At 46.9% G+C, this 15,139-nt stretch overlaps 1 protein-coding gene across 3 annotated transcripts in view; it reads left to right on the top strand.

Annotated features, from left to right (window-relative positions):
- The first annotated feature begins 3,065 nt into the window (after nucleotides 1-3,065).
- The window catches only part of E2F3 (E2F transcription factor 3), a 55,608-nt gene continuing 43,534 nt past the window's right edge, over nucleotides 3,066-15,139 (top strand). The window contains exon 1 of one of the 3 annotated variants that reach the window (XM_075921167.1): nucleotides 3,066-3,653. In XM_075921167.1, the coding sequence (XP_075777282.1) occupies nucleotides 3,357-3,653 (297 nt within the window). In that variant the 5' untranslated portion in view covers nucleotides 3,066-3,356. Of the gene's footprint in view, nucleotides 3,654-3,981; nucleotides 4,418-15,139 lie in introns of those variants that run through there. The other 2 variants (XM_075921166.1, XM_075921168.1) reach the window with 2 other exon arrangements.

Below are 15,139 nucleotides of genomic sequence, written 5' to 3'. Positions count from 1 at the left end.
TAGTCCTTGCTGGATAAACTTCCCCAATGACTACCTTAGTTGGTCCTTGGTTCCATTGCCTCCTTAACCTCCTTCCTCACTGAATACAGAAAAAAGGTTTTCATTTGTATGTCTGCAATTGGGCAAGGGGCTGGGAGCCAGGCAGGGTACTGCAGCTGGAGAAATGCACTAGACAAAGGGGCTCTAGGACTTAACGGGGACAACTGTTGCCCAATCCTTGTGTGTGTTGCATCCTTGACTTCCTAATCCTGTTGCTCTCTGATTCTACTTCTGAGAGTACCTCACCCTATCAGTTTCCCCATCTCCCCCTCACAAGTTAACCTAGGTACAAGGACCTCTGGTCCAACAGACCTGGAGTCTATGCTGGCCACGGCTTGAATTAGAACATGGAAGCTTTATTCAATAGATATGGCAAAATGACATACCACTCATAACAGATTGTGTACCTGTTCAACATGTATTCTGCTGGCTTGGTTGCCCCTTGCTGAGACCCAGATACACCATAGTTACAATAGATTTGTGTCTAGAGTCCTGGATCCTAAAGTGTAGTGTTGACATCAAAATCTCATTTGAAATAATAGTTTTAAATCGCCATGGTTGCAGAGAAAAGCTTGAAAAGGTGAATGGGGGCGTAACTGATGCGGTGATACTGTATGTAGCTGGGCCTTCAGAAATTCTTCAACAGGGGGAGATGCAGCAGCAATTAAAGTCAAGGATGAAACTGTCTGGTCCCTATACCCATCATCAGACCCCTCCTGATCTGTGGTGGAGGAGGAAACTGCCTGGTTGGGGTATTGGGTATTTTACTAGGCTGTGTGGGATGTGCTCCCCCTTACCAAGGGTTGAATTGCTTACTGTGAGATTAGTTTTCCTAGTACAGAGGGACTCCGATGTCTTTGGGCTCCACTTCTCCATCTGGCCTTTTACCTTCTTGGGTCAGTGTGTGTGTGAGAGAGAGAAGTAATGCTCATCCCTTTGTGGCTCCACAATGATGCCATTTATACTAGAACATGCAGATCTGAAATCCTCCTCCATTAGTACATGCTATGACCACAGTGAAATAAACAATGTTGTTCTTTAACTCAGCATGAGACATCTGAGTTTCCCATTATTGGGCACTGAGAAGAACACAGTATTCCCACCTCTGAGTTACTGTTTTAGATTTTAATAGACACTGCTTTATTGGTTTTTTAGTTTTTTTCCACAATCATAAATGAAAGCTGAGATTCTGTGGCACAAGATGGCAGCCTTCTATCCCCCCAAAAGTGCTTCTTTGCCACCCAGTCCAGTTTCAGTTCCTGTTTGGAATGAACCACAAAGGATTCACCAGAGGAAGAAACTAATCTGCCATCATACCATACCACGATCCAGACTTTTAACTGAGAAAAATCTTGTGTGTACAATGTCTAGTAGAATGAGGCCCTTATTGGGGACTCTAGCCACTGCTGTAATAAAATTAGAAAGGCAATATAAATAGGGCCCCTGCTCACTGTATATGCCAGTTATTGATAGAGACTAAAGTAGGGATGTAAAAAATGTACAAAATTAGTTAAATGTTTTACTTGGGGATGTAGCGGTTGGGAGAGAATGGTCGTGGAGGTCTCTTGGCTGCCAGCCTCACACTCCTCAGCAGAATTTAACCCTTAACAGGAACTGATAAACTGATGCTTATCAGTCAACTGTTTTAACTCTTACATTCCTAGTCTAAAGTGTGGGCAGGATGAAAATTGCTTGAAAAGCCAAACTATCAGTTTCCAAGAGGTTTTCCAAGAGTGTCATCCTGGCCTGACAGACTTCACCAGGTCTCTTGGAATGCAATTTCTGTTCTTAAAGATTGACATGTCAGGGAACATGATGTTTTAATGTATGATGATTAACTCAGTGGGAAGCATGGAGATACAAATCAGATTTGGGGACCAGTAAATACAGCAGCTAGCATCTTGAGAAGAGACAGGGTAGAGCAGGAGGATTAGTAGTTCATATTTGACTGATCAGATTTCCCTTTTTTAAGTTAAACTGGAGCATGGTAAATAAAAGGAATTTTTGTTGTGTAAAATTTAGAATGTTGCCAGTTCCTGAGACATTAGGAGATTATTATAGATGTGTGAAGTTTGGAGAAAATGGGAACTGTTTCTTTAGCAATGGGAGTCTGAAACCCCCCCCCCCCCCCCACTGTTTGAAAAAAATATTTTAAAGGGGTTCCCATTTAAAATGTAAAAATGTAAACAGTTAACTGCATAAAGAAGGAAAGTCACTTGGCTTCTGATAAAAATGTGAGTTTCAATCCAGATGCCAAATTGAATCAGCGTGAAAGAAGGCAGTTTTAGTCCCGTTTTCAGTGCAAACCTGAACAGTTAATAGCAATGGCTCCATCACCGGATTTTCTTACTGCTTTTCTTTTCGCCACCCCACTGAGCCCAGATGAAAGAATCCCCTTCCAACCGCGTTACTCTGTTCTTCACAAGGATGCTCATGGTACCACCATCCGCTTTGTCCTCTGCTCTCATGTATTCCTGCCTGTACTCGCTGGACAGGTCTGGCGGGATTTCTCATCCCTATGTGTTAGGTCACCGAAAGCATCCAGCGTTCATCTGCTTCTCTTCCTTGAGTTTAGCGCTCGCCCCGCCCTTATGCCCCCTTCCAGCCGGCCGGACCAAGCCGCTCCCCTGGCCGGGCAGGGTCTCTCTGTACTGCAGCAGCTGCACTCGCACTGGCAGTGGGGAGGGGAACGGAACCTCCCTGGCTCCCGGGCACGTCCCGGAACGCGCCGACGCCGGCTGTCACTGTCACTGAGCCGGCGCGCCGGGATCCCGGCTGCTCGGATGGGAATCCCCGGCCTCGCCTCCACAGCCAATCAACCGACTCTATGCAAATAGGGCAACCCCGCACCGCAGCGGGCCAATGGGAAACAGGCAGGGCGCCCACAGGGTTGGGCATTGGATGGGAGTGAGGAAGCGGCGGGCCAATGGGGAGGGCAGCTGCACAGGACGTACTAGCTGGGCGGAGCTATGCAAATCTAGTTTGAAAAGCGGGCGGGAAATCCGAGTTTCGCGGGAGGCCCTTGGCGCGTAACCCGTCTCCCTTCCCTTCATTCATTGTCAGCAGCCGCCGCTTCCTGGAGCCATTTTCCAGCCGGCCCCACACAGCGGGAGCGGCCCCGCTCCATCCGCCGCATCTGCACATCCCGCCGCTTTCATCCCCCCCCGGGACCCCGAATCCTGCAGCCGGATCCCCCCCGGTACCTGCCGCCCCCAGTATTTTGAGCCGGGGCTCGGTATCCAGGAGGAAAGGAGCCGGGAAGGCCGGGGGGGGAGGGAGGGAGAGACTCGGCTACGGGGACAGACCCAGAGGGAAGGATGAGAAGGGGACTCCAGCCGGCGGCCCCAGCAGCGCAGCCACCCGCACCTTCCATGGACTCCCGGGTGACCCCCGCCAGCTTCCCAGCCCACTTCGCCGCCGGCACCTTCATCCAGATCCGCAGCGGCGCGTCGGCGGCGTCCTGTGTCTCCTCCTCCCAGGCTCCCAGTGTCTTTGCCCTCACTGCGGAGGGGGGTCAGCCCGCTGGCGGCTCCCTGTACTGCACCCCGCACGGACCCGCCGGCAGGACGGCGCTGCTGCAGCCTGCACTAGGAGGAGGCGGAGGCCGCCCCCCGGTAATTCTCCTCCCCCCCCCCAATCTCCGCGGGAGGGTGAAGGGGACACTCTGGTTAAGCCCCAGGAAGGGCCCCGTTGCCCCTTCTCCAGCCGGGGTTGGGGGGGCAGGAAGGGCTGGGAGTGCATCATGTTGCAATAAACTTTTCTGTCTCTTTCCCTCCCCCGCCAACTCAGGCCCGGGTCGGTCCAGCCCGCGCCTCCTCTCTGCAACCGGGGCCGCGGGGCCCCCTCACCCCGTTGCAGAGAATAAAGGGCAGGAGGGGCTGTTGCAGCCTGTCCCCCTCTCACCAGCACAGCCAGCGCCCCCGTCTCCCCACTGATATTTGTGGTTCTAACAAAGAGCCCGCTGAGGCCGGTGCCTGGTGCTGCAGGGAGACCGCGGCGCTGGGGCATCCCGGCTGGGGGTGTCCTGGGATGGGGGCGGCTGCGGCGACCGCTCCTCCCGGGGCTGGGTAGATGTGGGCCCCGCTGCTCCCCTGCCCGGACCTGGGGGAGCGGGGGGCTCTGCCCAGCTGGTGTCTCCGCTTCACCCCCGGACTCGCCGGTGACGTTTCGCACACGTGCGCGGAGGCCGCGTCTGTGACTGGGAGCCGGGCAGGAGGGAGGGGGCGCTGATCCGAGTGGGGGGAGGGGGACACCCGTTTCCTCCTCCTGCCTCTGGCCTGGGACGGTCCTTGTCCCCCCCCTCACACGCGCGCGCGGCCTCTTCGCCTCCCCGAGGCTGCCCGGGGCTCTGCTGGACTCGGAAATGCCCCTACAGCAGGTTAGTGACCGGGCACGCAGGGGCCAGCACCAGGAACAAGCCTCCTTTCTTCCCCCCCGCCCCATAGTGAGGAACGTGGGAAGCATCCACACCCCCCTCATAGCCTGGGCGTCCCCCCTCGCCTGCCCCTAGGCTCTGACACTCCCCGAGCTGCAGTGGCCCGGGTGGGGACAGCATAGTGGGAAATAGTTAAGAAATAAAATTTCTCTTCCACCCTCCCCCGCCTTCTTCCTGAGTTGAGCTCCCCTCTTTTATTCTCCCAGTCTCTTTCCCCCACTAGCTTTTTCAGCCAGGGCCTGATCTCCCAGTCCTCTGCCCGCCTTCTGATGACCCCCTGGAAGTGATTGGTCAGGTTCCTGTTTCAGGCCACGGGGTGCCTGGCCTGTCCCGTTTAATTTTTAAATCGCTTCATCTGCTGGTGAATTGGGGGCGCTTAGTACTTTTTCATCCCCCTCCCCCCTCCTTGCCTTGCTCTAAAGGCAGTTTTCCTCTTTCACAGCTAACCCCCTTTCTGGAGGAAACTTCACCCCTGCATTTCTAGTACTTGGGGCTGTCATTTGAGATGCAGGGAAGGGGGGGGGGAATTCTGGAGAACTCTGCATAGACAACTAAAAGTGTGGGAAGGTGAGTGTTCGGTGTTTTGGAATAATTAAATATACTGGGCCCTCCTTGCTGTCTACTGAAGCTCTTCCTGGAGGCAAGTCTCACCTGCTTGTTACAACGAAGATGGGTGCTGTAGAGGGAGCCAAGATGAAAAAGTTCAGATAACATAAAGAGGGTCTGCAGTGGGGGGGGGGGGGGGGTGAAGTATTCTCTGCTTCCGTAGCTATAAGGGGACTGATGTCCTGAACTGGCTTGATCTAGGCATAAAATGGACAAGCAGGTGTGGTAGAGGTGCAAGTTTAACCTACACGGTTTTGCTAAGGGATTTTAATAGCCATGGCCCCGCAGACATTCCAACACTGGACCTTGCTTGAGCTGAGACTTTTTTGGCATTGTGATGTGGGCCACCTTCCACTAAGGTCTCTAAAATGAGATGACCAAACTCACTTTTTTTCACATGCTTCAGAGCAGTAGCTGAGTTAGTCTGTAACAGGAAAAACTTAAAAAACAGCAATAGTCTAGTAGCACCTTAAAGACTAACAAAACATGTAGATGCCCACAAAAGCTCATACCACCAACTACATGTTTTGTTACTCTTTAAGGTGCTACTAGTCTATTGTTTTATTCTTTTCACGTGTTCTGAAACAGCAAACTTCATTTGCACTGTGATTCCTCTCCTGACAAAGAAAATTACTAAATGACACCAGTGCCCTGTGTCACTCTAGTACAGTAAATATTTTAAATAAAAAATGCAATGCAAGTAGCACAATTGCCTCAGCCACAGGGGGCCCCATGAAGCTAAATTGATTGGGCTAAAATAACACTTGAGCTTAGCATATCACTAGCTATGCACAAACTCCATGCCGCAGATTGTATCTGCTTGCCCATGTTTTTAAAAGAGTTTTCTATTAAATTTATTTGCAGGCTGTTTAAAAAAAAAATCTAGACCCTTTTAAAACTGATAATTTATGAGATTTGCAATAAAAGCTAAAGGAAAAAATGTGGATTTTGGTGGCATTAAGATATTCATATTTTGTACTGTGAAATGATCTAGAAACCTTTTAAGCATTGGTCAAATGTAGCAGTTTTTAAATTAATAAGCTGTTCATGTCACTTTAGTGCTGCTGACAAACCACAATGATGACATAAGCTTCCTTTTTATACAATTGTTGCAGGTGTTCATTGCTGACATGGCCGTGGAGGTTTCAGGAAAGCGTGGCATAGTGTCATCAAAATATTATAATAATGAAAGTTACATCCTAGGTTAAAAAGGACATCTTCACTAAAAAAGACAAACTTGATTTGCTGCTGTCATGCTTGTAAATGTTACTGTAATTTTTAACCCACTAGTTAAGCATGTGGTATGGTCCAGATTGCTCTGGAAACAGGATATCCAGTCCAATGCTTTTGTTTTTCAGCATGACTTTGTTAGAACGAATTCACTAGCAGACATATCTACAAGCATGATTGCAAGGGAACAACTCTGTGGGGCTTACCATGTAGTTTGGGGGAAAAAGGGGGCAGTTTTTCACTTCTTGATTAGTATTACCCCTGTTCAAACTTCAGTGTATAGAGTTCTTCTAGTTCCATTTATAAACATACCCCAAAAGTTAACAATATAGAGTGTTCCCTGAAAGCTGAGTATTTGGGCAGCCACCCAAAAGAGATTCAGGTGCTGCCCAGCTGATTAGCACTCACAGCCTGCAAAATGTGTTTCTACTGGTGGTTCACATTCGCACATGCCTTGATGCACACAACAAAACTTATTCTGCATATGGATGGAAAAATTAGAGGGAACATCGCTCACCATCCCAAACAAATTGCTCAGTTGGTTGTGTCCAGTGGGTCTGTTTCTTAAGCCCAGCCCTTGTTACATGGACTTTCTATCACCTGAGCTCTAGGTTATAGAATAATTGGAGGGCGCACTGCTATACCTTTGCAAACAGCCACACTCTATTGTAGAGGGGCCTGGCTTGGAGATGCTGATCACTCATTATGAAACAATGTGAATGGAAGCTGTGGCTGCTCAGCACTTGAAAATCAGGGTTTGGATTTGCACAACTCCTGTGGATTGTGAGAGGACAGAAATTAACCTTATAGTGGTTTAATTCCATAGTTAGTAAAGATTTAAATCTTCAGAAGAAGCTGTTAAGGCTCCTACATTAATAGGGAAGATTGTGCCAGGAGGAGAAGGGAGAAGATGGTCATGCACCCATCTTACAATTAATGTGCTGTCTAAGGCTATCTTTCTTTTACTTTATATATTAGAAAGTCACTACTCCGTGTAAATCGCAGTGCTGGAGGACTGAATTACCAGGAGAGGCAGACGCTCAAAATATTTCCAGTGAAAACAGTGCAGAAATTCTTAGTGTCTTTTCATTGCAGTGAGAAGCCTTTAAATAGAGGGCCATTTTTTTTTAAGCCATGGGAAAATGCTTACATGGAGACACCACACACATGTTAAGTACCCTTTAAAAGAGGCTAAATCCTCTTAAGAATATTTTGAGAGGACTCCTGTGGCCTTTTGATGACAGGAACTCTAGGGAGTCTGGTTCAGCATGCTTGCATGCTTCAGAAGTGGGTGGGAGGATTTACATTTCCATACTCAGTGCATACCACTTCTTTCCCCTTCTTGTAGTTAAGAACACCCTTGGAAAGTGTGTCTGGAATTGGAATAAAATGAAATAATTGCTTAATTTTACTAGTAGATGCTAGGTAAAGGAAAAGGCCAGATAGGACACAGTTGACAGCGAGATGAGGAGTAGCAGAATATGGAAGAAATACCTAAAAGATTGCTAAGTGACAAAAAGGAAGTGCCAGTAAACTAACTAGTAACTTTTTTTTATAAAAAGCAAAATACTGAATATATTCAGTGAAGTACTTCAAAGATTCTCCCAGGTTAGGACTCTAGAGTTAAGTCAGATCTTTTCCCTCTTCCTCAAGAATCCTTTATCTTTGCTACCAGCTTGCTTTCTAAAGAGGACTGGATGTGTTTCACTTTAGAGCCAGTCGGTGCCTTTCCTTGTTTGACCCCCCTCTTGCTGATCAAGCAACAAAAGGCATGTTCTTTCTCTTCACTGTGCCCAGAGTTGAACATGCTGCTGCAGAACTGTTAACCTCTAGGGAGAAATCAATTGGCTTTTTGGATTTAAAAAAATTAAATGATTAAAAGGATTGTTTATTAAAATATAGCTTTCTTTTAAATAATCTGGTGATGTTACCAGTGTCTTAAATCTTGAAAATATTAATTTTGACCCTAACCGAAGCAACAAAAGGGCGCTGAAGGGCCTAATAGAGAGTCCCTTGATTGAGAAAATCCATTTGCTGCTTCAAAAAAGGGCTGGATTTTTCTCGCAGAGTGCTGTTTCTAGTGAAGGGCTCCATTTGTCACATCTGCATAGGCTTGTAGGTGCAAAAGAAGTGATCCAACCTTTTCAACCTGCTTTACATATTTGGTTGGGTATGGGGCAGACATTCAGCCCCTAGGAGGGGTTAGAGACCACTACAATGGAAGAGTCTGGTTCTATAGGTCTTAAACTCCCTCAGAGGCAACTTGGAAAAGATGGGATTGGGTAGGGGGTTGATTGTTCCAAAGTACTGTGCTGTGGACTCTTTAGAAATGCTTAGTGAAATGGAGTAAATCAAAGAAAGGCAGAAAAGCCCTTGACACTTCTTGTCTCCAGGAGTGTGAGAGGCTTATGACAAAAGTAAACATATAAGCCCCCTCACCTTTTCAGAGGCATCCATTTCCTCAGAAGTAGTATGCTCAAAAGTATAACACGCCATAGGTCTTTAAATCACATGTTTGGAAGTTTGCATAACATTTCAATCATCTGAGTTCCTTCATATCCTAGCCTGTACTTCCCACATTACATAGATCATGTCTGCAAGGGGAAATTGAGTGGGATAGCTATAGCTGCAATACTTATTTTCCTGAGCAGTCCATGTACTAGTCCAGGTCAATTTTCCTGAGCAGTCCATGTACTAGAAAGCTGACATTTTGAGTCTTGCAGTCTGAAATCTATGAAGGTAAAAACAAACTCTGAAATTTGTTAAAAGTAAAGGGTGAGTGAGCAGGAATGAATCATGGAAGTTGACAGCCTAGGAGACTGAAGTCCACAAGAATTGTTATTACAGAGATGGCAGCACTGCGTGCCACCTCAGATGTGTCTCAAGGTGTGTCTATGCTACAGGTTGAACCTCTCTAGTTTGGGACTCTTTGGTCCAGCAACATCCGTGGTCCAACTATATTTCTGCTATAGCTAGCTCATGGATGTTGCTGGACCAGAGAGCCCCAATCGAAGAGGTTGCCAGTGGCTGGGCACAATTGGTCTGCCAGGCTGACGGCCTGCAAGGAGCCGTGGCTGGCAGTTAGCAGCAGAGCCCTAGACAGCAGCATGGACAGGGAGCCCTGCTGGCAGCCCACATGACCAACAGCGGTGAGTGGGGCCTGGGAGCCAGAACATAGTCTCTGCAGAGGGTAGGCAGGTCACAGGGCTGCTGTGTGTGGTCGGAGCCCCGCCAACACATCAGGAACAATGGAACCTGGCAGGCAGGCTGGGGGCAGCAGCACTGGCTGGAACTGGCAGGCTAGGAGGGAAGGCCTGACCTCCCTGGTTCAGTATGCTCCTGAGCAGTCCCGAGGTTGCTGGACCATGGAGGTCCAACCTGTACAAATACTATGGTGATATAACTGGCATGGGGCAGCCATACTGTTATTGCTGTAGCAAGTGTTTATGCAACAGAATGGGGTTTTCTGTTGCTGTAGTAAATTCATGCTCTTGAGAGGCAATAGCTAGTAGAATTCTTTAGTTGACCTAACTACCTCTGTGGTGAGAGTTATATTAACTTACCTACATGGAACAGGATGTGATTTTTTTTTTTAAAGACCTGAGCAACATAGGTAGGTTAACTGAAGTTTTAGATGTAGACCAGGCCTCAGTTTTGAGCTGAAAGAATTACCTCTAGCATAAGAGGGTGGATTATGCTCTGTGTCCATATAATTTTTGGCTATCGTGTTGGTTCTCTGTCTGCAGGTATCTAGTCTGAAACTGCAAAATCACTTAGGCTTCTAAGCACCTTCAGATGGTAATAACTTAATGCCAGCGTGGGCCAGATTAAAACCAGCATCAAATGGAAAGTTCCATATTCTGTTTCTTACGAAATCCCTGAGCCTTCTAGCTCCTGAACATAATTTTATTTACAACTGGCATTTCTGAACCTAATGCACGTGGCAGCCCCTTATACTTACAAATTACTCCAGGCTTTTGTTTTGGGTGGCAAGTTTAATGCTTTATAGCTTCCTGTATTGCTTTCTAGAGCAGCATTAGGCTTGCCAGAATACTACCCACTTGTGAAAAAACCGCAGTAGATAGGTGCAGTGGGAAGAAAAGGTCTAGTGGGAGGAGGGAGATGGTCTGTACTTAAAATAGCCAACTTCTCACAGACGGAGGTGCTGGCACACTAACTACCAATTTGGTTCTAATTTCAGATTTGTATGAAGACAAAGTTTGTAAAATTGTCTGCTGTCTCATATCTAAAAGGGAACTGATTCACTTCTGTTTTCTTTAATCTGGTTAGTCCAAAGCCAAACTTGGAAATGTTCTGTCTAGTGAAGAAATCTTCTGATGTGTTGCAGTAGAACATTTGGATAGTTGCTGGGTCTTGTGGTATTCATGGACTTTTTTTCTGCCTTTTTTGGTGCACCATAAGCTATAACAAATATCAATGCAAATATTTCTTCAGAAGTCCTGTAAAGAGATAAGTAGAGGTCAGCTTCAGTAGGTGGTAATTGGATTATTTTTTTTAGCTAAAGTGTAGGTGAGGAGATAGTTTTATAGTAGTGGTTCAAGGATACACATACCTTTGGGGATACAGAGAGGTCTTCAGGATATTTGCCTACTTTAACGTAAAAAGCATTAGCAAAGTCAGTATCAACAACAATTGCATACAATGATTTGTTTATACTTCACTGTATACTATACGCTGAAATGTAAGGACACTATTTATATTTCAGTTGTTTCATCTTATAGTGATATGGTAAAATTAGAATGAGCAATTTTTCAGTAATAGTATTCTGTGACACTTTTGTACTTTTATGTCTGATCTTGTAAATGAGTAGTTTTTAGGTGAGATCAAACTTGGGGGTATGTAAGACAAATCAAACTCTGAAAGCCATTACAGTATTATGGAAAGGTCGAGCCAATGGTTTACAGTAGGGCTGGGCAAAATATGGCCCGGGGACCAGATCCAGCCCTCCAAGACACTGGATCTGGCCTGTGGATCACCCTGCTGAGACCGTCAGGTATGCAGCTGCCGTGGTTTAAAGCACGGTCCTTGTGGCTCTCTGCTCTGCAGGCGGGGGGGGGGGGGGGGGGGAAGGGGGGGGCGGAGAGAGAGAAGGGGAGGCGTTGTGTGACTTCCCCACCCCCAGCCAAATCCCCAGCCAAATCGTCAGCTCCTATTGGCTAGAAACAACCAGCCAATAGGAGCTGAGAGATCAGACTGGGGGATGGGGGCAACGCAAGCCTCTTCTCCCGCCCCCGCCCCCCCCCCCGAGCTGAGAGCCAAATGGAGGGAACAACCTGCAGTTTCAAGCAGTCTGGGGTTGCAGCAGGCAGGGAGTCCAGCCTGCCTTGGAGGTGCTGCAAGGCTGCTGTCCAGGAGACACTTAGATAAGTGCCTCCCAGCCAGAGCCTGCCTCTGGCACCCCTACCCCTCTTGCACCCCAACTCCCTCCTTCAGGTCACCATCCAAACCCTCTGCACTCCCTTGCCCCAGGTCACAACTCCCTCCCATACACTGTACCCCCTCCACCCCTCCCCCAAGCCAGAATCTTCTCCTGCACCCAGGGCCGGATTAAGGGGAGGGGCTAGCTGGGCAGCTGCCCGGGGAGCCAACCTATGGGGGACGCCTGATGGCAGCTGTAAGGGGCGCCATGTGCCCGGCCGTGCGATCCCCTTAGAGCTGCCGTCAGGCACCGGGGGCTGCGCGGCGCCCCTTAGAGCTGCCATCAGGCACCACGCACCCGGGGCCGCACGGCGCCTGATGGCAGTTCTAAGGGGTGCTGCGAGCCCGGGCACTGCGTGCCCAATTGCAGCTGTAAGGTGCGCAGTGTGCACGGGGGCAAAGCCGCGCATGCGTTGCGTGCCCGGGGCGCAGGAATGGCTCGAGCCGGCCCTGCCTGCACCCCATTCCTCTGCCCCAGGTCACCCTCTGCGGTCTGCACCCCTTTTACTACTCACAAATCACAGGTCCCTCCCAGACTTTGTACCCCATCCTAGAGCCTCTCCCCCAGGCCAGAATCCTTTCTTTCACCCTACACCCTCCCTGACCCTAAACGCCAATCCCCTGAACCAGATCACAACTGCCTCCTTCACCCAAACTCCCTCTCAGACCTCACACTGTTTTCTGTACCCTACTCCCTTACCCCGTGAACCCTTCTGCACCCAGTCTCCATCCTAAACCCCACCTCTCCTCTACAGAAAAGTGTGGCCCTTGACCACTTTCCAAAATCTTTTAGTGGCCCCCCACCAAAAATTATTGCCCACCCCTGGTTTACAGTATACTCAAAATGACTTCTGCCACATGAACCATTCAGTCATTGTATTTATATTCTTCCTTTTTTGGTTTATAGGAACGCACCATACACAGCAGTAATTGTTTTCTAGTGGAACATGAAAATAATTAATTACTTCTGTCTGTTTTGACTTTTTTCTTTTGTCTTGCAGATTAAAATGAGAAGTTATTTAGTGATCAAACATATTTTAGTAGCACTGAGATTAAGTCTGGAACTCTTTCTTGCTCTTCAGTTTTCTTATTTTGTGTAGGGAAAGTGTTTTATCCAGAACCATATTGGCAAGGAAGCTTAGAACATGGAAGATAACCTGAGAATCTTTTATCTTTCTGCATTATAGGGTGAGCAGTGGGTGGATTTTTGTTGATTTTGCTGGAATATTGCTAATTTTCAGATGCAGGTAGAATCATTGTTTTCAAACATACAAGAGTGTATGAAACTGTTTAGTGACTGAGGTGGGACTCAAGCATGGCACTGTCATGTGTTTTTATTAGATTTATTTGGATTTGTTGAATGACAATGTATAAGTCACTTAGGCGCACACACATATTAACTGTCCATTAGCTTTGATTGCCTCAATTTCTGGGTGGCCAACTTGTGGCACCTCCAGGGCCTGATCTTTAGAGAGATGCTATGCATCTATATTTCCCATTAACTTCATGTGGAGTACATGTTGAACCTTTCTGGTCTGGCAATATCCATGGTCCAGCATGATTTTAGTTAGCTGCATGTCCACTTATCATGGATGTGGCCAAATGTCCTCTGGTCTCATAAACTTTGTTTACAGCCACCAGTCCTGGCTCTCAGTGTTCTGTGCTGTTGTTTCGCTCTAATTTACTCCTAAATGTCTTCTAAGTGCCCAAGAAGCAATGGAAGCGTTGGTAATGCTGCTGCACGACAATACTGACTTCTCGTGGTTTGGGAAATTCTCTGGTTCGGCACTGGTCAGGAACTGAGGGTGCCAGACTAGAGAGGTTCAACCTGTGGTGACTCTTAGTTGTCTTGATTTGGTTATCCAAGATTAGCTAACATTTTTGAAAATCTTCAGGGGGTAGCTGAGTTAGTCTGTACAGGATAAACTTAAAGCTCGTGATACCATCTACATGTTTTGTTAGTCTTTAAAGTGCTACCAGAATATATGTTGTTTTTTAAGTTAATTTTTGAAAATGTGAGCCTTGTTCTTTATAGCTGTGTTTACGTCTGTAAAATGGGTCTTCACATGAGTGTTGCAAGGCTTTATGTTGTAAATCTCTAACATTTTGTAAAAATTTTGTAAGAATAATATCAGTGACATCTTAGATCAGAGGGGTCCATTTTAATCTTGATTTTTTTCAGCTTTAACATTGTCTTATTGAAGAGGTACTGAATGTGTGTGTGTATGTATGCAAAAAGTTTTTTGCACTATCCCCCTTAATGTCCTATCAAGGAAATAGGATTTGCTTCCTTGTCTTATCTTTAATATTGGTTCAAAGGTCTTTTCAGGTTTATATTGCGCCGTTTACAACCAGAAGAAACCAATTGAACATCAGAAAATTTCCTTTCTGCTTGATGATGATGATCTCAGTAAGAAGATGTCAAGAAATGGGGGGGGGGGGATGTTTAGGAATGTAAAATCCTGCTTAATTAGTTAACTAATTTAACAGGTTCAAGCTGGAGTGGTTCCCATTCCTGCACACGGAGGCTGCTCTGGCCGCCACAGGTGGGGGTTTGCTCCAGCCCTCATTGGTTAAAATGATAAGTCTCATCCATTTAGGGTGCCATTAAAGGTGAGGCTTACCAGTTAACCATTCACATCCCTAGTGGTGTTGCTTGCTGCTGCTTTATTTAGGGTTGTTGGAAGTGAGTAGTTCTTTAAGATTCTGATTCTTGGCCATCACCATAGTATCTGAGGGTATGTCTAGACTACATGGCTCCATCAATGGAGCATGTAAATGAGGTTTCTAGACATAGGGAAATGAAGCGGCGATTTAAATAATTGCCGCTTCATTTACATCAAAATGGCTGCCGCGCTGTGCCGATCAGCTGTTTGGCGGCATAACGCGGTATTCTGGACGCTCTGCGGTCGACAAGGGAAGCCCTTGTCGACCGCGGAGTGTCCAGACTACCGCGCTGTGCCACCAAACAGCTGATTGGCACAGCGCGGCAGCCATTTTGATGTAAATGAAGCGGCGATTATTTAAATCGCTGCTTCATTTCCCTTTTTCGAGTACACTAATGTACATGGCTCCATTGAGCCATGTAGTCTAGATGTACCCTGAGTGTCTAACTCTCATCTTTCATGAGTAAAATAATGGAACAAAAATATATAGAGAGAGGAAGTGAATTGGGCAATAGGGTTTTTAAACAAAAAAAATGGTTTTTTTTAATTTTACTTTTGCTGGAGTTAAAAAAAAGTAGAAATTAATGTAAGCTCTTTAAAGCAGGGGCTAACATTGTACAGTGCCTTGCACAATGAAGTCCTTCTTAGTCTGTAGTTGCTATGACAATGCCAATAATCAAGTGTCTGGCTTTTTACAATCTGTTCAACCTGAGGAAATCCTGCT

This window comes from Pelodiscus sinensis, chromosome 2 (assembly GCF_049634645.1).
Source record: "Pelodiscus sinensis isolate JC-2024 chromosome 2, ASM4963464v1, whole genome shotgun sequence".
In the NCBI taxonomy this organism is placed as follows: Eukaryota; Metazoa; Chordata; order Testudines; family Trionychidae; genus Pelodiscus; species Pelodiscus sinensis.
Note: the sequence above shows the minus strand (reverse complement) of the source record. Positions and strands in the feature narration are given on the sequence as shown.